At 38.8% G+C, this 27528-nt stretch overlaps 1 protein-coding gene across 1 annotated transcript in view; it reads right to left on the reverse strand.

Annotated features, from left to right (window-relative positions):
• Window positions 1–5047: 5047 nt before the first annotated feature.
• p4ha3 (prolyl 4-hydroxylase, alpha polypeptide III) overlaps window positions 5048–27528 on the reverse strand; it is a 38596-nt gene continuing 16115 nt past the window's right edge. The window contains exons 6-13 of the mRNA XM_061973269.1: window positions 27342–27505; window positions 27073–27234; window positions 19276–19340; window positions 17371–17530; window positions 17229–17291; window positions 15194–15262; window positions 12591–12687; window positions 5048–7798 (exon numbers count right to left, since the gene is read on the reverse strand). Coding sequence (XP_061829253.1) covers window positions 7728–7798; window positions 12591–12687; window positions 15194–15262; window positions 17229–17291; window positions 17371–17530; window positions 19276–19340; window positions 27073–27234; window positions 27342–27505 — 851 coding nt within the window. The 3' untranslated portion in view covers window positions 5048–7727. The remainder of the gene's footprint in view (window positions 7799–12590; window positions 12688–15193; window positions 15263–17228; window positions 17292–17370; window positions 17531–19275; window positions 19341–27072; window positions 27235–27341; window positions 27506–27528) is intronic.

A 27528-nucleotide genomic window follows, 5' to 3' on the forward strand; every position in this document is an offset into this window, starting at 1 on the left:
GGACAGCTGGGTGAAATGTCTCTCTTGCTTGGCAACAAATCCCACTGCGGGCCTGTTTGTTTGGTTGCCATGGGAACGAGCAGGTCGTCGAGGTGGCAAAAGAGTTTAAAAGACCAAAAGAACGCTGAGCTGTCCGGTTGGGGGTATATATATATATATATATATATATAGAAGACACCTGATAAGATTACTTTGATAAAAAAAAGAAGTACCATTCATCCATTTTCTATTCATCCATCCATCCATCCATTTTCTACTGCGTGTCCCTTTAGATCACTTTGATTAAAAAAAATAAAAAATGTACCATTCATCCATTTTCTATACCGCACTTATTCTCATTACGGCCACAGGATTGTTTTTCGTGACCATTTTCAAATCAAATCAAATCCAATTTATTTATATAGCACTTTTCATGCACATACAAGTGGCAAGCACAAAGTGCTGTACAAAACAAAACACAACAAAAAAATACTAACAATAATAGACGGAGAGAAGAAAACAAAGACACAAACACACATACAGCACTTTTGATAATAAGGCAAAAACTAAACTTTTTTTTTGTAAGGACACATGATATACAGTCTACTTTTTTGTATTGTTTACTGTTATTTTTGCTAATTTATACACTCTGATTTGTTTTTTTTTTACCTTACCTGTAAAGCGTTTTTGAGTTTTGTAAAGCGCACTATAAATAAAATATATTATCATTATTATTATTAATACTACTCGTTTACTTTTTTTTTATATACTATTACAATTGAGTGTCTAATAATTATTGCCATTACTTAATAATTTGATGAACATAAAATTAAAAAAAATTAAAAAATAAATGCAAAAAGACACATAAGGTTACTTTAGGTACTTTTTTTCCTCCAAAATGCCAACCATTTTTTAATGTGTAGAATTATTACAGTATTATTAATTAAATAGCATTAGAATATATGGAAAATTAGTGATATAATAATTGTTAATAATTTACATAAATACGTACATCGTTATTGATGTAATAATATTTTCTGAGGAATGAATAAATAATTGATTGCAATTAAAAACAGAAACAGATGCGGCCAAAGCATCCCCATTGATTCTGAGAATTCCATACGGATGTAATATGTTTGCCATTATAAGCTCCGAACTGTCACATTTTGCTATGGGCAAGAAGAGCGCCGCCTTCGTTTTTCACTCTCACAGTCCTGTCATTGAAGCAGCATGGCGCATCGAAAACACACATGTATACACTCAAAGGCCCCTCTGTGCCTTGGAGACAAACAGTGATTTCCAACTACATAGTCTGGGGCCCCTCGCTGCAGTTTGGAGAAGACATCTGCGGACAGAGCATGTTGTGTGAGTTCAGGCTTGAAGAAAACCGCCATTAAAACAGTGCCTGAAAATAAACAACCGGTAATTTCTTCATTTGAATCACAGCTTCGGGTTCTATTGTATGTAAGTTTATTAGGCATAATTGTTAAATAGATAAATATATTTAACTTAAGGTTTTAATTATAATCTCCACGTGTGGCTTTCTGTGGCTCACATTTTAACACAGTTACTAACTGACAAAATAAATAACCAACACACAAAAAGGCAAACAAATATCTTGTCACTTGTTTGACTGGAAAGAAATGACATGCTAACTTAGCGTTGGCGTTCCACTCCAGTCCTGCAGGTGGCAGCAATGAGCAGTGTAATGCACTGTGCTCCAAATCACACACTTCCAGACTTGCATACAGCGTACTTTGTTCCTGACATCGTAGTTCTTTCCCAAATGAGACACTTTGCACTCTGTCGCAATTCAGTGGTACCTCGACTTAAGAGTGTTTTGAGATAGGAGGTGTCTCTTGGCTAATTGCTATGCTTTAAGTTGCAAGCAATACTGGGCCCCATTCAGCAATAAGTTCCTAACTTTTCCTCTTATCTTTCTTCCTAAGGGATTTCCTAAGAGAAGTCCATTCAAATTCATGACGTGTTCTTAAACGACCAAATTGTTCCCACCTGCTGTTCTTAAGTTGCTGAACGCCAAATGGTTAGCACGTGCGTGTCTATCATAATTTGCATAAAAACACACCCTTATTTCCCCAATATGCATATGTAAACACCCTTAATTCTGTAATTTGCATAGGTAAACGCCCTTAATTCCCCATATGAGGGCACAATTTCGGCGGAAAAGCCGAGCATCAAACACACGGAGAAAACACAAACAGATTACAGAAGAGAAATTCGTATTATCCCGCTGGGGAAATACATAATGTCAATTTGTAAGTTTAAGAAAGGGGGGACTGCAGCGTTCAAATAAATATTCGTCACTTGGGGGAAATAGGTTTACATGGCCATCAAATATGCGCTCCCTCACAGGGCACCATCTGCGGCATCTTTGAGTAGCAGCAAAAGCATTGCCATTGTGTGTGTGTGTGTTTATCTATCTATCTATGATATTAATTTAACATTAGACAATAGAAGTAAGGGAACTTGTCACACTTAAGAACAAATAGGCCACCCTAAGAGTGCTCTGGAGCACTCGTAGATTTTGTTCTTACTTACAAACAAATCCCAGCTAAGAAAACATTGGTGAATACAAAAATCTCCTTAAAAACTTCGTAAGTGGGCCTAAAAACTAAATTTGTTCTTAAGAACGGTTGCTGAATGGGGCCCATTGTGACGTACAAGCATCTCCGCCATTGGGTAGCGTTGCGAATGCAACAGTGAACCCTGTAAGATCCGCCCCAAAATGTCTGGTCTTACTCGTTAGCGTTAGCTTATAGAGATCGACGTAACTTTCTTTTTCTTTTTCCAACCACGGGGAAGACATGGAAGAAGTGAGCGTTACGGACACTGCTGAGAAGAGGCGGATGATATTCAGTGAGTTAAAGAAAGAAATCATCAGAAACATGACAGCTTTAGTAGTCCACTTGACAAAGCAGTACGAGCGCATCACTGCTATAAAGGAGAATGAGTCTAATGCCAGACAAAGATGTTTAAATTATATCTTAAAGAGGAACATTATCACCAGACCTATGTAAGCGTCAATATACAGGTAAAAGCCAGTAAATTAGAATATTTTGAAAAACTTGATTTATTTCAGTAATTGCATTCAAAAGGTGTAACTTGTACATTATATTTATTCATTGCACACAGACTGATGCATTCAAATGTTTATTTCATTTAATTTTGATGATTTGAAGTGGCAACAAATGAAAATCCAAAATTCCGTGTGTCACAAAATTAGAATATTACTTAAGGCTAATACAAAAAAGCTCTAAAACTTGCTGGTAGACGGCTGCGTTGACCCTGGATCTCAGGAAACAGAGTGGACCGACACCAGCAGATGACATGGCACCCCAAACCATCACTGATGGTGGAAACTTTACACTAGACTTCAGGCAACGTGGATCCTGTGCCTCTCCTGTCTTCCTCCAGACTCTGGGACCTCGATTTCCAAAGGAAATGCAAAATTTGCATGGTTGGGTGATGGTTTGGGGTGCCATGTCATCTGCTGGTGTCGGTCCACTCTGTTTCCTGAGATCCAGGGTCAACGCAGCCGTCTACCAGCAAGTTTTAGAGCACTTCATGCTTCCTGCTGCTGACCTGCTCTATGGAGATGGAGATTTCAAGTTCCAACAGGACTTGGCGCCTGCACAGAGCGCAAAATCTACCCGTGCCTGGTTTACGGACCATGGTATTTCTGTTCTAAATTGGCCCGCCAACTCCCCTGACCTTAGCCCCATAGAAAATCTGTGGGGTATTGTGAAAAGGAAGATGCAGAATGCCAGACCCAAAAACGCAGAAGAGTTGAAGGCCACTATCAGAGCAACCTGGGCTCTCATAACACCTGAGCAGTGCCAGAAACTCATCGACTCCATGCCACGCCGCATTAACGCAGTAATTGAGGCAAAAGGAGCTCCAACCAAGTATTGAGTATTGTACATGCTCATATTTTTCATTTTCATACTTTTCAGTTGGCCAACATTTCTAAAAATCCCTTTTTTGTATTAGCCTTAAGTAATATTCTAATTTTGTGACACACGGAATTTTGGATTTTCATTTGTTGCCACTTCAAATCATCAAAATTAAATGAAATAAACATTTGAATGCATCAGTCTGTGTGCAATGAATAAATATAATGTACAAGTTACACCTTTTGAATGCAATTACTGAAATAAATCAAGTTTTTCAAAATATTCTAATTTACTGGCTTTTACCTGTATACCTTGATGTTGCAGAAAAAAGACCATATATTTTTTTTACCGATTTCCGAACTCTAAATGGGTGAATTTTGGCGAATTAAACGCCTTTCTATTATTCGCTCTCGGAGCAATGACGTCACAACGTCGGTGTGTTGTCGGAGGGTGTAACAACACGAACAGGGACGGATTCAAGTTGCACCAGTGGCCCAAAGATGCGAAAGTGGCAAGAAATCGGACGTTTGTTCCGCACACTTTACCGACGAAAGCTATGCTACGACAGAGATGGCAAGAATGTGTGGATATCCTGCGACACTCAAAGCAGATGCATTTCCAACGATAAAGTCAAAGAAATCTGCCGCCAGACCCCCATTGAATCTGCCGGAGTGTGTGAGCAATTCAGGGACAAAGGACCTCGGTAGCACGGCAAGCAATGGCGGCAGTTTGTTCCCGCTGACGAGCGAGCTAAACCCCCTGGATGTCTTGGCTCACACCGTCACTTATGCCACCGAAGATGATCAAGAGAAGAATATCGACCTTAGCTTCCCTGGACTGCTGACATCAACTCCAAAACTGGACAGATCAGCTTTCAGGAAAAGAGAGTGGATGAGGGTATGTCTACAGAATATATTAATTGATGAAAATTGGGCTGTCTGCACTCTCAAAGTGCATGTTGTTGCCAAATGTATTTCATATGCTGTAAATCTAGTTCATAGTTGTCACAGGAAAATGGACGGGTGTATATAACGATGGTTAAAATCAGGCACTTTGAAGCTTTTTTTAGGGATATTGCGTGATGGGTAAAATTTGGAAAAAACTTCGAAAAATAAAATAAGCCACTGGGAACTGATTTTTAATGGTTTTAACCCTTCTGAAATTGTGATAATGTTCCCCTTTAACGGCGGGCATTTATCCATGAAACTACGGAGAACCTGCTGATGGTGTGTTTGACGGAGAAGCAGCTGGAAGGAGATACTGTATAAGTCTACTCTCATTCAAATATAAGTCAGTTACAATTAGTCCAGGACTGTGCGGCACAATATTATTTTTTGTATTTTTTTTTTGCGGCACAAAAAAAGGGAGCACATCACCTGCATTGGCATCTTGTTCGTTTTAGAATTGATAAAAAAAAAATTGTACTATTTGTTTTTTAAAGCTTTGATTGGACTGGCCTCAAAGTACACCACGGACCTCATCCAAATTTATGGCTCAGCTCGCGCATTGAGGCCCGAGGGCCAGTTCCAACTTGTGGGGCCTAAAACGAGGCTAAAACAGAGAGACAGGGTCTTCTCTGTTGTGGGCCCTAAACTATGGAATGTTCTGCCCCCTCACGGCCCTCACTGTTGAATGTTTTAGGTCTCGTCTTATAGGGGAAGTGCACTTTTTGGGGAATTTTGCCTATCGTTCACAATCAATATGAGAGACAAGAACATACATGTCTTTTTTTTAATTAGGATTTTAGCGATGATAAAAAACGCTTGAAAGATGCGGCTAATGGCAGTCACCGTTGTAGCCTTCAAAGCCCTCTAAGACAACTTCAAAACCCTCCATCACCGTTTTATATACACACAACAAGTTTATATATAATGTAGTAACAGACATGTTCATAACAATATGTATTATGTACAATATTTACTATATTTTGGCGCATTGATTTCCGTTTACATAGCAGCGCACTTCCGACTTCGAGCGTGTTCCTACTTCCAGATACAAACCACTTATCATGGCAGACTTGGTAACAACGAAGATGACTATTTTTGAACAAATGAGGATTCACAACTTTATCTTTTTGAATCTGAATTTATGGAGGATGAACTACTGCTTCTAGAAGCCGGCACGAAGAAGAGGGTGAAGCGTTGGAGCAGACGAAAGCCGAGAGAGTGAAGTGAAAGTGAATCGAAGCTGCAAATGTGGAATTTGGAGACAAGCTTTTTCGTCATAAATGGCGTGCTTACTCCAAAGAAGTTTGAAAAAACGTCCCTGGTCAGCTGGACCAAAGAGACAACTGCCCATCCATTGAGTCACACTTTGTATTAATCATGGTACACGTACACATCACGTGTGTATCATTACAGACAGCATATGCTATCTGGCTATCTACAAAACGTAAAAATGTGGGCTAATATTTTACAGATAATGTAATATGATTATTCATGTTTTTCAGTCAGTACAGATTGGTGTCTTATCGCATTGTGTTGTGCATTACTAACTCACACGCGTTCTGTGCTAATGTAGAAGTTACCTTATCTCTTGCCGTAGTTAGCTTTTATGGCTAATACCGTAGCACGCCGATGTGTTAGTACGATAGAAAAAAAGAGTTCCTCAGTGTTCGCTCTTACAATAATGTTACTACAGTTTGGTTAATATACAAGTTACAGAACGTAAATTAAGTATTGTTGACGTTTTTTTAATGCATTGTTAAAGTGATTTAGAAGTAGAATTGATGGCCCCCATTAGCTGCATTGCTAGGTACTTAAAACAAGACGAGTTTCACATGTTAGAATGTGAAGAAAAAAACCTTTTGTCTTCTTGTCTTTCATAATAATTGTGACCGATAGGCAAAATTCCAAAAAAAAGTGCAATTCCCTTTTAAAACCCACTTTTACTCTCTGGCTTTTAAATTTAAATGAGTCTAGTGGTCCTCTGTGTCTTTTATTGTTTTATTTTATTGACTTGTCTCTTATTGTTTCATTCTATTTTATTGATTTGTTTTTTACTTGTTTTATTTTAAACTATTTTAATGTAATTACTTTTTAATGTTTCTTTTTATGTGCAGCACTCTGGAAACAGTTCTGTTGTTAATAGGGCTATACAGATAAAGGGGATTGGATTGGATATACGTAATCATTAACTGATAAAACTATTGTAGTTGTTTGTACATTTCATATCTAAAAGTTTGTTTTTCTTCTTAAAATGCATGTTACATGTTAAAATTGTGCTGTTTTAAGATGGCCAAGCACCAAATTAATTGACGACGTTGATTTGAGATACAAGTGTTTTGAGTGAAGAGCTCCGTCACAGAACCAAGTAAGCTCGTAAGTTGAGGTACTGCTGCATTTGTGCGCTTTCTCTGTCTCTCTCTCTTTTTCATTTGGGAATTGCAACCACCAAAGTTAGCTATTTATCAAGATGGCGATGATTGAGGGCGGTTAGGGTCCACTGCTGTACACAAACCATTCAGGGCGTGTTTGTTCGGTGCAAGAGTGTACACTCAGAATGGAAGTGCACTAATTGTGTAATTGGAGGAGGTAATTAGGCTGTCAGCATCCAAACATAGCTTGTCATGTTGTGTTTGTCACTGTAGACTCAGAAAACTTTTAATCCAAGCAAGCATGTTTGGATTTTGAGACCGTTAAGTGAATCCAGCAGTGTTCTCAATCTTGTGTCCATTTGCAGGACCTGGCCAGTACATCTTTTGGCCTCTGGAGGCTCGTCGCAATAAACGCCTCTGTTACTTTTCGCTCGGGTTTGTGCGATCCACTCGAGTTGCTTGAAGGCTGCACGTGTGCCTCGCTCGGTTGACTCCAAAAGGAATACACTCCGCCCACCTCACTCCTCAGGATTCAGGCTGCAGGCGTGTCGGAACTCTTGGCCATGCTCGTGGATCCATTTGTTTGCCACTGGAACAAACAAGTTGGAAAGATGTTCCATCTGTTATGTTTCAAGCATCTTTATGGATATGCTTACAAAACAGTGACGTGCGGTGAGGTTGATGGCTGGTGAGGCACTGACCATCACAGTCAGATTTACAAACATATGAACCCTAAAGAGTATCTTATTCACCATTTGATTGGCAGCAGTTAATGGGTTATGTTTAAAAGCTCATACCAGCATTCTTCCCTGCTTGGCACTCAGCATCAACGGTTGGAATTGGGGGTTAAATCACCAAAAATGATTCCCGGGCGCAGCGCCGCTGCTGCCCACTGCTCCCCTCACCTCCCAGGGGGTGAACAAGGGGATGGGTCAAATGCAGACGACAAATTTCATTACACCTAGTGTGTGTGTGACAATCATTGGTACTTTAACTTAACTTTAACTTTACACATACAAACTGTAGCACACAAAAAAACACATTTAATTAAAAAAAAAAGTTATTATGGTCTTACCTTTACTTATAAATGAAGTCCATGGCCGCAACTAAAGCCCTCACTTAAACTTTCCACGTGCAAGATTGAATCTATTTAAAAAAGTGTAACCGAGGGTTTATAAATGTCGCCTATACTGTATGAAACTACGAAATAACAAACACGGAGGCTCCAGTTTACACGAAGACCACTTTATTTACCTTCTTTCAAAAACTTCCGCTCCACTCCGTGTCATCATTTCCGCTCTTAGCGCCTTCAAAATAAGAGCTCAAGGCATATACTGTATAACAGCGCACAACAGGAACTTAACATCACAAAGAGGAAAGCCCATGAAATTAGGTTACAAAAGTTATTTAATAAGAAGCCAAAAAGTGCAAAAACAATAATGTTCGTGTTGGAGGAGTTGTGAATTAGATACACCTGCAGTTTGCAGGTGTACCTAATGTTGTTTTGTTTGACAAACAAAACTTTTATCCTGAAGGATTTCTTCACTTCCCGCGGACTGGACTTCCTCTGTGTGACGGAGACATGGCTGAGAGCCGGTGAGTCCGCCCCTCTTAATGAACTTCTGCCTCCGGAGTGTTCCTACTTTAATTCCCCACGGCCGTCCGGTCGAAAAGGAGGAGGATTAGCAGTCGTTTTTAAAAATGACTTTAAATGCCGTCAGATCCACCTACAATCCTCCTTTTCAAGCTTCGAACTGTGCATGTTTGAACTGGGTCTTTCTGATGTCGTCCTGTGTGCCGTCATCTATCGACCACCCAAGTACCACAAAGACTTTATAACTGACTTTTCTGAATTTCTGGCTGAAATCCTGCCCAAATATGATCGTGTCCTTATTGTGGGTGATTTTAATATTCACACCTGCTGTCCAGATGAGCCGCTTTCCAGGAGCTTCCTGAATATAATCGACTCATTTAACTTTGTACAGTCTGTGTGTGGTTCTACACATGAACGCGGGCATACACTCGATTTAGTGCTCTCGTATGGTTTGTGTGTTTTTAATTTGGACATTTGCGACGCTGTGTTCTCTGATCACATGCCGATCCTGTTTGATATTGCCACGCAGTGTCCAGTTAAATTGTGCGCACCGCCCCAACGCTCTCGCATGTTTAATTCTTCGTCTCCTGCTCGGTTCTCCTCTATTTTTTCGACTCTTTGTGATGATAATTCTGCAGCATCTGTGTGTCTGAATACTGAAGAGTTGGTTTCTGGGTTCAACTCTATCTGTTTACAAACACTGGACACGATCGCGCCTTTCAAATTCCGCCGCGCTAAAGCCACGCCTCAGCCCTGGTTGAATGACGTCACTCGGGCTGCCAGGCGCGTATGTAGAAGAGCAGAGAGAAAATGGAAAAAAGACAGGCTGCATGTGTCCTTTGCCATTTTTAAAGAAAGCCTGTTTTCCTTTCAGATGACTGTAAAAGCAGAAATGAATATATATCTATCTCAGATTATATCTTCTAACTGTAACAACCCCAGAGTTCTGTTTAAAACTATTAACACTGTCATTGATGCTCCCAAATCTGCTGGTTTTGATGCTTCTTTTGAATTCTGTGAAAATTGTCTCCATTTTTTCACTGACAAAATTGTGTCAACTAGAGCCAGTCTATCTCAGCCTTCATATGACCCTTCTGTTCCCCTGCATTTCTCTTCTGTTTTCCATCAGTTTGAGCCGGTGTCCTTTTCTTTTTTAAGTGACACAGTTAGTCATATGAAGCCCTCTGGTTCTCCTGCAGATGCCCTCTCACCTCGCCTGTTGAAGGAGGTACTTGCTACTATTGGATCAAGTGTCCTTAACATTATCAATAGTAGCCTCTCTTCTGGAATAGTTCCAGTAGAGTTTAAACATGCAGTGGTACGACCTCTACTTAAAAAACCCAGCCTCGACCCCTCTCTCCTCTCTAACTTCAGACCTATCTCTAATCTTCCATACATTTCCAAAATATTAGAGAAGGTTGTCTACAGTCAGTTGTTGCCTTTCTTAGAGGATAATGGTATCACTGAGCTGTTCCAGTCCGGTTTTAAAGCCCTCCACAGCACAGAGTCAGCGCTTCTAAAAGTTTTTAACGATATCCTCCTGTCCACTGATTCTGGTAAATATGTTGTCCTGGTGCTTTTAGATCTGTCTGCTGCGTTCGACACCGTCGACCACGCCACCTTAATCACTCGTCTTGAGAACTGTGTGGGCATTAAGGGCGCCGCCCTCAACTGGTTCCGGTCGTACCTAACCGACAGGAGTTTTTGTGTAAAAGTAGACAGTTTTATGTCGTCCACAGCTCCTTTACCACATGGGGTCCCCCAGGGCTCAATCCTTGCCCCAATTTTATTTGCGCTTTACCTTCTCCCCCTTGGTTCTATTTTTAGGAAGTACAGTATTGCATTTCATTTTTATGCCGATGATTGCCAGATTTATTTTCCCATGGCACAAAATAACACGGTTCAACGTCTTATTGACTGCCTGCACGACATCAAAGTCTGGCTTTCAGCTAACTTCCTGAGCCTAAATGAAGATAAAACAGAAGTTATGTTGTTCGGTCCAAGTCGCTCTCCCTCCCCCAACGTTGACCTCGGCACTCTGACCCCGTATCTCAGCGACTCTGTCACAAACCTGGGGGTAAAGTTTGACTCAGATTTTAAATTCGAAAAACAAATCAGCAGCGTCGTTCAAAAAAGCTTTTATCAATTACGCCAAATAGCGAAAGTGAAACCGCTTCTATCAAGACATGATCTTGAGAAATTAATCCACGCTTTTATCTCGACTCGTCTTGATTATTGTAATGCCCTGTATGTTGGCATTAGCCAGGCCTCCCTCGCCCGCCTGCAGCTCGTGCAGAACTCTGCTGCTCGTCTGCTAACACAGACCCGCAGACGTGAGCACATCACCCCTATTTTAGCGTCCCTTCACTGGCTCCCTGTGCGTTACCGAATACATTTTAAACTCCTTTTATTTGTTTTTAAATGTCTAAACAACCTCGCGCCAACCTATCTCTCCGACCTCCTTCAGCCTTACTGCCCCACCCGATCCTTAAGATCAGCCGATCAGCTGCTGTTGACGGTCCCTGACACAAGGCTGAAGCTTAGAGGTGACAGAGCTTTCGCCGTTGCTGCTCCCAAGCTCTGGAACGACTTACCCCTGAGTGTTAGACAAGCCTCCTCTCTTCCTGTTTTTAAATCTCTCTTAAAAACATACTTTTATTCCATGGCTTTTAACACTGAGTGATATCCATCCTGCAATGGCGCCCCATAATACACCTGCTGTGATCCTGTTTTTATGTTTTTATGTTTTTATTAATTCTATTTTAATTATTTATTTTCTATCGTGTTCTGTTTGTGTTGTGTTGTGTTTGCTCGGTACTCGTTTTATCTTTTAACCTGCTCATTGTACAGCACTTTGGCTACCCCTGTGGTAAATTTTAAATGTGCTCTATAAATAAAGTTGATTTGATTTGATTTGATTTGTTGTGGCACTGCAGTCATTCACAACTCCTCCAACACAAACATTATTGTTTTTGCACTTTTTGGCTTCTTATGAAATAACTTTTTTAAATAGATTCAATCTTGCACGTGGAAAGTTTAAGTGTGGGCTTTAGTTGATATAACAATTCTACGGCGGGGGTGCAGGAGGCGGGATTACTGGAGCCTCAGCCAGTGCGTCTTTTGCAGCCGTTTTATGATCGCTCAGCACAAGAAATACGTTACACACATACAGTTGTTGACAAAATACACTGTACATTATATACCTCAGCTAACTAAACTATGGAAATGTATAATATAATTCATATAGCAATACGGTCTCACTGCACAGCAGGCCAGCAGTTAGCCGAGTCCGGAATCCATGTTGAGGCACTGAGTGACGTGCCTCAACTGGCTGCTGTTCACCGCACCGTCTCTTCTCAGTATTTGAACGGCAAATGTGAAAATTCAGCGATTTTGAATAAAAATAATCTAAAACTGGTGAAGTTAAATGGAAAATAACTTTATAGTATAATCACTGGATACATATAACAATTTAATCAATTTTTTTTCTTTTTACATTTTTTTTCTTTCCATGATGGCAGGTGAGGCGGGGCCTTACCTGCCTCTAGTGAGTTACACAATGTTTATTTACTAACATAGCCTTCACTGAGACTGCCGCAATATGCATGCCAGTCCAGTAAATGGCGATGTCACTTTTTTGAAAACACATAACCCATGTATTAGTACTAGTACTAGGAGTACAGTACGTACTATGAAGTGTACAAGTAGCACCACATGTTTAACTCCCACAAGAATTATGTGACTGAACTAAATCATTCATAAAATACAGATGTCTCGTGTTCCTTACCCCATTTGTCGCCAATAAGCACAGGGCAGCCGGCATGCAGGGTGTTGTCGTCTCCTGCTCCACTTCTGTGCAGATTCCACCAGAAGATGGCGGAGTTCTGTGTTTGGTTCAAATACAACTTATTATTTAAGGCTAATATTGACAAAACCATCAATAAAGACCTGAACAAGGCTGAATTCTAGCTATTTCCTTTAGGGGCACGCAAGGCTATACTACAACAGGACCAGCAGATGGACCTGTAATTAAAAAAGGGGATTGTTTTTCTTTCCAAGTTACATTGTAATTGTCTATAAACTGTCTAAAAGACAAATTGCCAAGGAATCAGCATTGTGTATGGCAATATTTTATTTTTCTAATTGGGTAGGTGATAATCTGCCTCGCAACTAATGTGAAAAGTGTAAGTAAAAACAATTATGGGAATTCAATCATACATATTTTGTATTTAATTTTGAAATTGAACAAGCAGACAAAAAACATGCACAAATGCACACAAGTAAAATAACTTAGCTTTAAAGGTAATTATATAGGTCTATAAAGTATGTGTATTGTTTTAAAAAAAATATCATATACAGTACAGGCTAAACGTTTGGACACACCTCATTAAATGCGTTTTCCTTATTTTCACGACTATTTACATTGTAGATTGTCACTGAAGGCATCAAAACTATGAATGAACACATGTGGAGTTATGTACTTCAGTGTTTTTCAACCTTTTTTGAGCCAAGGCACATTTTTTGCGTTGAAAAAATCCGGAGGCACACCACCAGCAGAAATTGTTAAAAAACGAAACTCAATTGACAGTAAAAAGTTGTTGTCGCAATTGTCGGATATGAATTCAAACCATAACCATAACCAACCATGCATCACTATAGGACTTGTCTCAAAGTAGGTGTACTGTCACGACCTGTCTCATCATCCCTGACTTATTTTGAGTTTTTCGGTGTTTTCCTGTGTGTAGTGTTTTAGTTCTTGTCTTGCGCTCCTATTTTGGTGGTGAATGGTGATTGTCATGTCATGTACGGATGTACTTTGTGGACGCCGTCTGCTCCACACGCTGTAAGTCTTTGCTGTCGTCCAGCATTCTGTTTTTGTTTACTTTGTAGCCAGTTCTGTTTTAGTTTCATTCTGCATAGCCTTCCCTAAGCTTCAATGCCTTTTCTTAGGGGCACTCACCTTTTGTTTATTTTTGGTTTAAGAATTTGACACCTTTTTACCTGCACGCTGCTTCCCGTTGTTTTCTCACGGCACACTAGTGTGCCGCGGCACAGTGGTTGAAAAACACTGATGTACTTAACAAAAAAAGGTGAAATAACTGAAAACATGTTTTGCATTCTAGTTTCTTCAAAATAGCCACCCTTTGCTCTGATTACTTTTTCGCACACTCTTGGGATTCTCTTGATGAGCTTCAAGAAATGGTAAGAAATGGTTTTCACTTCCCAGGTGTCATAGTTTTGATGCCTTCAGTGACAATCTACAATGTAAATAGTCATGAAAATAAAGAAAACACATTGAAATGAGAAGGTGTGTCCAAACTTTTCGCCTGTACTGTATGTTACATTATTTTATTAACATAAAATTTTTTTTTTTTACTTCATTTGTACCTTATTTTTATCATATTCATAAAATAGATCATATACTGGATACTTGAATTATGTTATTATTATAGTGTCAATCTATTCTATCTACATAATTATGTTTTGTATTTTGTTGTGAAGTTTTGCACAAAAATCCCCTTCAGGCCAAAAAAAAGTAGTATAACAAATCTATAAATAATACACAATATTCATTTAAATGTATATGTGATGAAAAAAAATAATACAGTCGTCACTCGTTTATCGTTGTTAATTGTTCCAGACCGGGCAAGTGAATTTTCACCAAGTAATAATTCTAATTTATAAATCAAATATATTCATAGTTAGAGCATTGAAGAAACTGTTTACTACCTTCGAAATAAGTTTGTCACATTATTAGAGCCTTTTAGACATGAAACACCCATAGTCACCTTTACATTTGTTTCACATAATATACCAGAGTAGACATGGTAATATACAGTAACACATACTGTACTGTAATACATAAATAAGACACACACACACACACACACACACACACACACACACACACACACACACACACACACACACACACACACACACACACACACACACACACACACACACACACACACACACACACACACACACACACACACACACACACACACACACACACACACACACACACACACACACACACACACACACACACACACAGCTCCTGAATGCAACCACTAACTTCTAAAAATACTGCAACTTGTTCGATGATGATGATCTATTGTGCAATATAGTACAGTAGCTTACATTTATTTTAAGTTCATTTAGCAATTTCTAAGCTTGAAAGTGCTCATTTTTGGCCAAAAATAGCTAAAAATGTACTTAAATAGTCATATTTCTGACTAACAATAGGCGTAACCAAACAAATAATTGTAATGGCATTTTTTTTTTTTAAGAGTAAAGTAGCGAGGGACAACCGTAATATTAAATAGATATATAATAGCTTAGTTGAAGCAAAAAAAATAACATGGAGGCAGCTCCTGTGTTTACCTTCATGACAGGTACGCTGAAGTCGGCATAGATGAAGGCTGTGGCTCCACCAGCCTCGACAGAGCTGAGCTGTGAATACAAACTCTCTTTAAAGTGGAACTGCACTTTTCTATTTGTATTTTGCCCATCATTTCCAATACATATGTGGGACAAGAACACACATATTTTCCATTTATTTGCGTTCTAAAAGGTAAAAAACTGCTAGTACGAGGCAGCAGGTAACAAAGTGCTCTAAAATACATGAAAAAAAACAACAACATGCCGTGATCTGCATATTAACCAAGCTATAGTAACACTATTAATGTAAGCGCTAACACAGAGGAACTACTTTTCTGGCGTCGTACAACTTCACCTTGCTCGCACTGCTCCTCTGACCACTAGCGAGAGTAGCCAGCTATGAGCGAGCTTGAGCTGCCGGCCACCGCTGCTGCTCACTGCTCCCCTCACCTCCCAGGGGGTGGAACAAGGGGATGGGTCAAATGCAGAGAGTAATTTCACCACACCTAGTGTGTGTGTGACTATCAGTGGTACTTTAACTTAATAATGTTAGCTGCGATTCACCATAAAATAAGGAAGGAGTAGGAGCTTGAGCTTGTTCTGCTGCTGTTGTATTGTCTTTGAGTTAGGAAAAGTTCATGCAAAATCATAAATCGTGCATCTCACTTGTACAGTAGAAGGTTGTAGTCAACTTTGAAATTCCACACGCTACCAACTTGAAACTATAGGGCTCTCATCAAATGGAACGCAGTGTAAAACCATCGCTAGGAAGCATTTTCTTTCCGAGGAGTGAGGATTATTTGAAATTTAGCAGCTCGAGGAAGGAAAAATTAAATGGGTTATACTTGTATAGCGCTTTTCTACCTTCAAGGTACTCAAAGCGCTTTGACAGTATTTCCACATTCATCCATTCACACACACATAGCGGGAGCTGCCATGCAAGGCGCTAACCAGCAGCCATCAGGAGCAAGGGGTGAAGTGTCTTGCCCAAGGACACAACGGACGTGACTAGGAGGGTAGAAGGTGGGGATTGAACCCCAGTAACCAGCAACCCTCCGATTGCTGGCACGGCCACTCTACCAACTTCGCCACGCCGTCCCCAAAAAGTGCTGAAAGATACAAACATCCCAGTGAGAGCGGACTGTAAGTCACTGTTTTATGTTCTTGTTTGAAACGTTTAGCAATAGTGCTACATGATAACGCTTTAAGGCTCTAGTGGTAGCAAACAAAAAATAAAGTGCTCTCTCTATGCACTTTGTGAAATCACTGCACCGGAGAAAGAAGTTACAGTAGTGCTTAAAATGAGTAAAACACTGCAAATATTACATGTTATAATGAATGTGCCTGTTATTTTGTATTATTACTTATATATTTACAGCATGTATATAAAATGGTGTTGGAGGTTTTTTGAGTACTTTATTGGTGGAATAGATTGTATCCCCATTTCCTGCATTGGTATCTTCCTCTTACTAGCAGCTGTTTACTATTTAGAATTCACACACAAGGGAATTACATGTTGGTTCTTGCCTCAGGATCGTGGATGATGGGGACCATTCCAAAAAATGTATTGACTTCCCCTTGAAAAAAACGTGTTCTTTTGTTTTAAGATGTAATGTTTTCATAGTCTACCCGCCGCTGTGACACACACCGCAGAGAGACTGCAGATGAGACTGACGCATGTTAAAGCTGTTACAGGGCTGAAGAAAAAAGGAGTCATACTGTAATTGGAGGTTGGAGGCAATGCTAGGCTGAGGAAACAATTCTAAAATCATGACTGTGTTAAGGATGAGCTCATAGGGATGTTGCTCCAGAGTTGAGCAGCACTCACGGCCAAACTGTGACTTGTTTTTCTTTTTAAAGAAGACTTTGAAACAGACAATAGAAATAGTGCGCGGAAAAAGACATGCTGTGCTAAAATGGCAGTGATTAATAGATGACAGTGTATGACAACAATGATACAAATATGCTTTGCTTTTGTCTTTGGTACCGCAATGGTGCAACATCTACATGCGTTGTTCATTAAAACAAAAACACTTACATAAATCATGAAGGTGGCCACCCGGTTGCCAGTATTCAGCCGAAACACAGGACTTGAGGGCGACTGGTTGCGGAAATATTCAACAGAAACGTCATTCTTTGCAGTGGGTCCATCATAAGTCGAGTCTTTGAGCGGAACTCACCGTGGCGTGGTCAAAGTGAGGTTCATAATGGCCGCCGATGCCATAATTCACCACTTGGAGGTGCTCGCCAAACGGGTGTGTCACGTTGAGACCCGTGAGCGCAGAGATCCTGCGGTCCAGCTTGCCAACCATGGAGTGTGCTGTGTCCTTCAGCCAGGCACTGGAATGATAACAGTTACACAATTCATGTAAGACAGGAAAAATTATCTAGGCTGCAACCTATACAAGTACAACCCATTTATCATTTATTATAACCTTGACCTCTGACCCTAAACATGACGCTTGGAGCTGTAGAAAGCTCTGATGCAAAATAACTTGAGCTGAAGTATCGATTATTCCAGTTTATTGTTAATTATTCATGTCTAAGCAATGGAGTGCACTACTTGGCAACAACCAGCAGAGGCGCTGTTGAGTCTGTCTCTTCGACCGTATTTTCTGGACTATAAGCCACTACTTTTTTCTTACTTATAAAATTTGCGGATTTTTCTTCACTAACGGCCATAATGTTTTGTATTCAACACTGACAGGAACACTGAAAATGTGTGTTATTGTTTGTGCTAAGGTGCCATCTTTTGGGCGAGTTCGCTCACTGCAGGTGCTGCGGGTTTAAAAACTGGAAAAAACTAAAGTCCATCCCGTTTCGTCTACTATTTGTCCAAAGCGGTTCTGCTCGAAAAGATTCTTCATTCATCACTCCAAGCAAGTTTGTAAGTTTTACAATATAACTAAAACAATTTATTAATTCTAAACCGTCCGATGTGTCATGTCTGTAGGCGTGTTTTCATGCATATTTGTACGTGCTAGCTTAATGTAATCAGTGAATATGCTAACAAGTGTCTGAATTAGTATTATTTACTTACAATAGCATTCTTTTTGTATTGTTTCAGTTTCGTAAATTCACCAAAAGGTCACTTGTGGAAATATTGAGCCTGTTTAGCTTCCCTGGCTGGTGGGCCCATGACGAGGACTTCTGTTTTGTTTGATCAGCCGTTTTACTGCTGTGTGACAAGCACCATTTGGAAACAATTAAGGTATGTATACAAATATTTATAAAATCGCTCGTACCGCTAAATACAGTGTTTGCAACTTATTGTCCGGAGCTTCTGATATATGTAAAAATATTAATTTATTCTAAAATTTAATGGGTGCGGCTTAAATACCAATGCGGTACGGTAGTTTGCTGTCTGAAGAAGAAACTCTTTTGTAGCAAAGTATTCATTGTTTATTTTATTTAAATTTTTTTAATTTACCAACAGAAACCGTATCTTTTAAAAATATATCTATATTTAAATAACAAATGTCATAAATTATGAATAATTGTAGTTGATTAACATAAATAATCAATTATAAACTATTTTTAAAAAAAGATACCTAAAAATAAGAATTACAGTAGATTCCGCGCATATTCGCAGATTTCTTTACAAAAAATGTAATCAAATTATTGTTTTTAAAATGCGGAAAACCTGCCCATTCAAGCATTTTCTCTCTAGTAGTAGGCTTTTTTTTTTTTTTACAGGACACCTGTTTTTTCTACTTAATTTGTTAGTAATTTATTAAGCACTTTAATTTTTATGTGCACTTCCTGCATATTGTCTTTACTGAAAAGCACAGTAATTGTCATCATTTTCTTTCATTATCAGTCATTCGTGGCGAGCATTAACTGGAGCATCCATTATTTGCGTTATTTAGCTGAGGGTCTCCGGATCCAAGCCAGTGGATAGCAGTATTCAACTGTATATATTCAGTTGACACATTTTTTTTTTTTTAGTTCAGAAAGGGTTTTTTAAATTATGAATTATTATCATCAATTATTACAAAGCTTGATTAAAAATACTATTTGTAAAAATACCAATTAATCAATTCATGTAACTAATAAAGAACTAACTAAAATAAAACATACTGTACCTCTTGCTAATGCGATAGTCTGCCGTGGCTTGTTTTTCTCCAGCTGCCACAACGGATCTTCTCAACTTGACAGCAAAGAGCAAAAATAAATAAATAAATATCATATTACGCCTGACATCGCAAGCACAGATGGATCACCACAGGATGAGATGGCAGACGACCGAAAATCCAGGCGGCGTCAGGCTTTGGCATGGAAAAGCCTTTCCCAAAGCTGCCACATGTGAAATTTATGATAATTAATGCTTCAAATTTACATTAAGCCACAAGTTCTGACAGCGGCCAAAAGTCTCCAGATGTTCTGGGCTTGCCTTGCAATCATCTGTGATGAAGTGAAAGTGTCAAGTCGTGAAGCGGTGCCACGCTCTACAATTAGCGGACAATAAAAGTGAAGCAAGGTTTTTGCACAAACATATTAGCTCTTCTGTCCTTTTAATTAAATTTTTTTTTTTTTTCAAACCTCCTGTGTGAAGAAAGCAAAGTGTGGAAAACCCACTCAGCAGTGCCAAAACCTACAGCACTTCTAGGAACTCGAGTGTGATAGCCGAGAAACTCCAACATACATTCGCCGGTAAAAAGCTTTCATTGGAACAAACGGCGTACAGATGAAGCAGAAAGGTGAGAGCGCGTGCCAGCAGAACCCAGGAGGATCATTTGTGTTGCCTGGCCAAGAATTTGTTTTATAATATATTCCTCCATCCTTAAAGCAACCCCGTCCTGCACGGAGGTCCTGGTTGGAGGATCTTTCTGGCTATACTTTCATACACACACAGAGGGAGGGAGTGGATCAGTAAGTAAAACATACAGTTAACTGTAAACATCCGCATTACTATAGGAAACAAATTCCCCTTTTAAAGTCAAAACAATGTTGGCTATGCTGACAAAAGTTTTGGGACACCTGTGTCATGCAGGAATTGACTGAGGGGATGTCTTCCTTCAGTTTTTGTCATGATCCATCATGACTGTTTTGGACCTTGGTGTTATTTTTCCAGTGTTTAGTGTTTGTTCCTGTCCAGCGCTCTTATTTGGGTTCCTCTTCCTGTCTTTCTGTGACTTCACTATTGCTTCTGAAGCCTGTTCTCCTCACCTGTCGCTGTTTGCCAATCAGGAGGGTTTATCGGCCACTGACATTGTTCATTGTTGGAGTGATCGTCTTGTGCCTTCTTGTGTTTTTTTTTAACTTTCCTTGCCTTGCTCTACATTGTTTTGCTATCTTTTGCGTTTCCAACTTTAACTGCTTGTCCAACGCCAATGTTCTTTGTTCTGGATAGTCTGCTTGGTACCTTCTACTTGCACACCGCCTGCATTCTCTGCAACCGTAACACTTTTATTCCTATTTTGTATTCATTGTCAAAGCAAGGTTTTACCATACCTTCTGATTTTTACCTCATATCAAAAGGCTAATGTAAAATGAAGCGATATGTTTACGCTAGTCAAAGATCCTAATGACAATTTTTTTTTACAGTCATTAAAGGGGAACATTATCACAATTTCAGAAGGGTTAAAACCATTAAAAATCAGTTCCCAGTGGCTTATTTTATTTTTCGAAGTTTTTTTTCAAAATTTTACCCATCACGCAATATCCCTAAAAAAAGCTTCAAAGTGCCTGATTTTAACCATCGTTATATACACCCGTCCATTTTCCTGTGACGTCACATAGTGATGCCGATACAAACAAACATGGCGGATAGAACAGCAAGTTTATAGCGACATTAGCTCGGATTCAGACTCGGATTTCAGCGGCTTAAGCGATTCAACAGATTACGCATGTATTGAAACGGATGGTTGTAGTGTAGAGGCAGGTAGCGAAAACAAAATTGAAGAAGAAACTGAAGCTATTGAGCCATATCGGTTTGAACCATATGCAAGCGAAACCGACGAAAACGACACGACAGCCAGCGACACGAGGACGAATTCGGCGATCGCCTTCTAACCAACGATTGGTATGTGTTTGTTTGGCATTAAAGGAAACTAACAACTATGAACTAGGTTTACAGCATATGAAATACATTTGGCAACAACATGCACTTTGAGAGTGCAGACAGCCCAGTTTTCATCAATTAATATATTCTGTAGACATACCCTCATCCGCTCTCTTTTCCTGGGGGTCTGGCGGCAGATTTCTTTGACTTTATCGTTGGAAATGCATCTGCTTTGAGTGTCGCAGGATATCCACACATTCTTGCCATCTCTGTCGTAGCATAGCTTTCGTCGGTAAAGTATGCGGAACAAACGTCCAATTTCTTGCCACTTTTGCATCTTTGGGCCACTGGCGCAACTTGAATCCGTCCCTGTTCGTGTTGTTACACCCTCCGACAACACACCGGCGAGGCATGATGTCTCCAAGGTACGGAAAACAGTCGAAAAAACGGAAAATAACAGAGCTGATTTGACTCGGTGTTTGAGAAAATGGCGGATTGCTACCCGATGTGACGTCACGTTGTGACGTCATCGCTCCGAGAGCGAATAATAGAAAGGCGTTTAATTCGCCAAAATTCACCCATTTAGAGTTCGGAAATCGGTTAAAAAAATATATAGTCTTTTTTCTGCAACATCAAGGTATATATTGACGCTTACATAGGTCTGGTGATAATATTCCCCTTTAAAAACATGCGGCCTGCTCTGGATACATTTAAATATCCACAGATAGATTTGGCGCTTTTTGTTAGGAATTCTTAGACTTAGACAAACTTTAATGATCCACAAGGGAAATTGTTCAAAACAGTAGCTCAGTTACAATGATGGAAAGTGTAAGGATGGAAAGGACAATGCAGGTATAAATAAACTAAATATAGCGATATAAAATATAACTTATATACAAATATATACATAATATGTGTACAGTATATTATATTATGTCTATAAAATGCATACAATATATACCAATAACTAGAGATGTCCGATAATATCGGCAGGCCGATATTGTCGGCCAATAAATGCGTTAAAATGTAATATCGGAAATTATCGGCATCGTTTTTTTTAATTATCGGTATCGTTTTTTTGTTTTTGTTTTTTATTAAATCAACATAAAAAACACAAGATACACTTACAATTAGTGCACCAACCCAAAAAACCTTCCTCCCCCATTTACACTCATTCACACAAAAGGGTTGTTTCTTTCTGTTATTAATATTCTGGTTCCTACATTATATATCAATATATATCAATACAGTCTGCAAGGGATACAGTCCGTAAGCACACATGATTGTGCGTGCTGCTGGTCCTCTAATAGTACTAACCTTTAACAGTTAATTTTACTCATTTTCATTAATTACTAGTTTCAATGTAACTGTTTTTATATTGTTTTACTTTTTTTTTTATTCAAGAAAATGTTTTTAATTTATTTATCTTATTTTATTTTATACATTTTTTTTAAAAGTACCTTATCTTCACCATACCTGGTTGTCCAAATTAGGCATAATAATGTGTTAATTCCACGACTGTATACATCGGTTGATATCGGTATCTGTAATTAAAGACTTGGACAATATCGGAATATCGGATATGGGCAAAAAGCCATTATCGGACATCCCTACCAATAACCATGTACAATATTACAGTATATGTGACAGCAGCAGCATAAAATAGTGTAGATCCAGCAGAAAATAGAAAATAGATAAAGAGAAGTAGCTGACATGTCAGGTGTCAGGTAATAGGCAGATATCTATTGCTGTATGGCAAGTGGGAGCAGCTGCGCACTGTGGACATTCACGGTCAGCTGTTAGCCGGGGATCGACTTTTGTGATCGGCATTGAAAGGCATTAATCGACATCGACCGATAACACACTTTTTCTACGGAAATGATGAAATACTGATCGATTGGACTGGACCATCTCTATTTCTGATATCATTAAAGTTGGAATGACAGTTGTGTTTATTAAGGAAATAGCATCTGACTGATCAGCCAATGAGCTAATATGGCAAACCTGCACGCCCTTATTTAAGTTTACAGTTTAAATGACACTGATTATATGCAAGTACATTTGCAGCCATAGTTTATACTGATATCTAAGAGGTGGTCATTTATTTCTAATTTCCTCGATTTTGCGTCCCTTATTACATGCTGTATCTGCATCCATGGCCAATTGTGTAAATTAGATGATGACGTCGACTAACGCCACTAATGTACATGCCATGCCATAGTTGCTGAAATTGGTCGTGTGTACCTCACAAATGCTGTCGAAGAGTGAGGAGCTTGAGGGAAGAGAAACATAGAACCATGTGATGCGTACATATGTTTGCGTGCAAACCTAAATTCAATCTAGGTCTGGATGGACTTATTTTGAAAGTCACAGGAAGTGCCAAATATGTTAAGTTTTTTCTACTTTTCAAGGAAAGGCGACAAAGCAGATGGCAGATTCCAGCTGGAAAACCTTGAAAGCAATTTTTTTCCCCTTTTCCGTTTTCCTTCTTGACAAGAGTGCAGACAAGAACGTCTCTTCCTCATCTTTATTATCATCACCTCATCATGTGCTGCAATGTGACCCACTACTTGTTGCCAATGGTTTGTTCTGGACGCTTTTATTCAGCTGGAGTTTGATTAAAAAATAAAAAATAAATAGCATCGGTTCCCATGACAACAGCATCACAAGGGAGTGTAGTGGTTACTCTGATTCAGGGGTGCGATTTTAAATCCAAAACATGTGTTTATATTTAATAGAGAGCCCTAAACCAACTGTGAAATTAAAGTTTATTGAGAAGAATATGTAAAATAGTCCTTTGATATAATCCTTAAGTTTTTCTCTTTTTAATATACAGTATTAGGAATGGGTACATTGGTTTATGGTTTGAGTTTGATTCAAACATGATACATCACAATTTCCAGTTTCTCTTTACAGCATGTTTGAAAAGGTAGGAAGAAGCAGAGCTTATTTAATCCTACCTCTTTTCCATTACATAGCAATTGGTAACACTTTTCTTCACTTCCTGTTCTCAATTTGTACACAATTTACTCCATACCTAATAGAACTCTAAAAATAAATAAATACATAAATAAATAATAAAAAATAAAGTAAGTTGTTTCCCGACGATTATCAATAAATTCAAAATGTTTATCTGTCATGTCTGTGTAATCATGTTTTGTTTTAAGTCATGTTTTGTTTAGTTTCTGGCTTTTCACTCCCTTGTCTTATTTGCATGATTACCCATTAGTTTCACCTGTTCCACGTTTGGACTCATTATGCACTCTTGTTTGTCACCATAGCAACCATTAGTCTTCACCTGTCACGTCACGCACCTGTTTCACGTTTTGAGTCACGCACCTGTTTTCGTTAATCATGTCTGTGTTATTTAAGCTTTTCATTTTCTGTTGTTCGTCCTGACGACATCCCCGCATTTATGCCCCCTGTCACACTCTGTCCACCTCTGCGCACTTCATGTCCATGCCAAGTAAGTTTGTTTATTATTGCCACAGTTAGTGTTTTTTTGTTGTTCATAGTTATTTGCCCCAGTGCAAGTCTTTTGTTTTCGTTAGTCAAGTTTGTACATCCGCCTTGAGCACGCCTTTTGTTCCTTTGAGTGTTATTATTAAAAATGTATTCACCTACAAGTCATATCCAGTCCAATTCACTTGCACCTCGAGAGAACAAACCAAGCCACAGACCAAGTCATGACATTATCATGGTTCTTTGTCTTTGTACTTTGTAAACACTTTAAGTTTGAACAGTTTCTTAAACTGGATCATATTAGTACTTTGTTTGATTTCTTTACTTTATCCATTCCATAATTTAATTCCACATACAGATATGCTAAAGGTTTTAAGTGTTGTACATGCATACAAATGTTTTAAGTTACATTTTTCTCTGAAGTTATATTTCTCCTCTTTTTTTGAGAAGAATTGTTGTGCGTTCTTGTGTAGCAGGTTATAGTTTGCTTTGTACATAAGTTTAGCAGTTTGCAAATTCACTATATCGTGTAATTTCAATATTTTTGATTCAATAATGTATTATTCTTACTGACGTCTTTTGTAACACAGTTAGCGATTGAAGTGTACTTTTGTAGTTATTTCCCCATATTACTACACAATAATTTAGATATGGTAACACTAGTGAACAGTAGAGAATATGGAGGGTTTTTCTGTCCAATACATATTTTTCTTTACTCATTATTGATGTATTTCTTGCCACCTTATGTTGTATATTTTTAAATGAGATTTCCAGTTTATTTTATCATCAATTATTACACTCAAAAATTTGATTTAATTTACTCTTTCAATGTCTACTCCGTCTATTTGTATTTGTGTTTGACTTTCGCTTATACTATTTTAGTTTTACTGAGGTTTAAGTATAGTCTGTTTTGGTCAAACCATCTTTTTAATTTGTTAATTTCTTCTGTTATTATTTGTATTAGCTTCTGTGTGTTCTCTCCTGAACAAAATGCATTTGTATCGTCTGCAAATAATTTAAAAAAAGTATTTTATAACTTTACAAATGTCGTTTTTGTAAAGATTGAACAATTTTGTTCCCAGTATTGATCCCTGGGGTACGCCACAAGATATTTTTAGCGTTGCAGAGGTGTGTGTTTGACTACCTTCACATATTGCTTAACTGAGATCACTCTGTGTGGTCGGTAACACTTTAAAACAGCTTTGAACTCTCGCCGTACAATCTCAGTGTAGCTTGTGGTTACGAGGCAACCGCTTTTGAATTGCGATGGGGGTTGTTAGCTTGAGGCTAACGGCTCTTCCAATTCGCCCTATTCCAGCGAATCTGTGCCTCGCACCGTATCTAAAGCAGTTCGAAGATGCCAGCTAACTCTCCTCCGAGAGTTGACAGGAAGTGACACATTTTTATTTCTAGACATGTACCTAGTTTAAGAGTCATTTACTTATTTTTAGTCACTGACTTTACATCATTGATCATAATTTTAGCATGAAAAAATATATTTTGTCTATTGTCGTTTAAAAATGTTAACACTAAAAAAATAACTGTTCGAATATGTTATTTTGTTTTTTCCCCCACATATAAAATCTTGTTTAAAGATTCTGCAACATCTCGAGGATGCTTAATTCAACAATTGCGAGTTGAATATTGCTCATTTTAAAAATAAAATACTTGTTTCTAGCTTAAAAGCTCTGCTAATTTCTAGATGTACACATTTTAATTTAGTTTTATCAAGTAAAATTAACTAGCTGCAAAGCCAGATCATTTCACTAGATTTAAAATGTTTATATTTCGTCTGCTCTTTTTTGCGGTAGCTCATTTTGATGGGTATTTAACTTGAGAAAATGTTTGGTAGCTCATTTTGACGAGGAGCTTATATCGACAGAACACCAGCGGACTTCGATCACTACCTACAGAATAAAAGTATATTCATCAGCCAATGGGTCGGACAATGAATCATTGTGCTCTCAAATACTGCCTAGCAACAAGTGGCAAAACAATCCTGTTTATGTACATTGCTGCATCCACTAGTGAAGTAAAATGACCTTTCAGTTGAGAACTTGCATGATAAACTATACTTTATTTTTGCTGTTTTTTCATTTGACGGAAAGTTGCAATGCGGTTGATTCCCGAATGCACTTTTATGGTATAAAAGTTCCATGGCGGAATTTAATGACAGTATTTCTAATATTGCACATGTGAAATCCCTAAACCCACAAACTGATTAAGTTCAATTCGACTCAGAAAAGCATGTATCCATAAATCCGATCAGGCTTTGTGTGTTCGCTGCAAGACAAACAAAACCAAACACGGCCGCCAAAAATAAGTACTAAATTGAAGTGACCCAAAGAGTACTGCTAAGTGGGAACAATAAAGAGACACAGGTTGAACCAAATGAATAATTTAAAAGAGTACTTACTCCCTGCTTGGCGAGGGTCTTGATGTCGTCAGACTCCGCGTCTGTGATGAAGTCGTGGTACCTGACCACGTACGGCCGCAGGCTCAGCACTTCTCGTCTTACAGGCATCATAGTCAGCGCCGGGCTCCCGTTGGTGAAGTAGTCGCAGAACAGTCTGCGGTTCTGCTGATAAATGTTTTATGATGGCAACAGTTTGACCCTGGAACAGATTATTTCTAATCTGTATTGCTAAATTGCTTGAGTCACAGTGAGTGGGAAGCAAAGTTTACCTGAGAGCTTTGGGTCTGGCACAGTCTCTCGTAAGTGTCCCTGGTTCTTAAATATTTGGACGTGGGTCTCGTCAGGCCTCGGTCACGGAGCGACGCGGGCGGCCTCGCTATCAGTAACCTCTCGTATTTCTCAACGTTTTCCAAGACCCTTCCATTCATCGGGTCTGAAAGGTGAACAGGTGGGATT

This window comes from Nerophis lumbriciformis, linkage group LG17, assembly GCF_033978685.3.
Source record: "Nerophis lumbriciformis linkage group LG17, RoL_Nlum_v2.1, whole genome shotgun sequence".
In the NCBI taxonomy this organism is placed as follows: Eukaryota; Metazoa; Chordata; class Actinopteri; order Syngnathiformes; family Syngnathidae; genus Nerophis; species Nerophis lumbriciformis.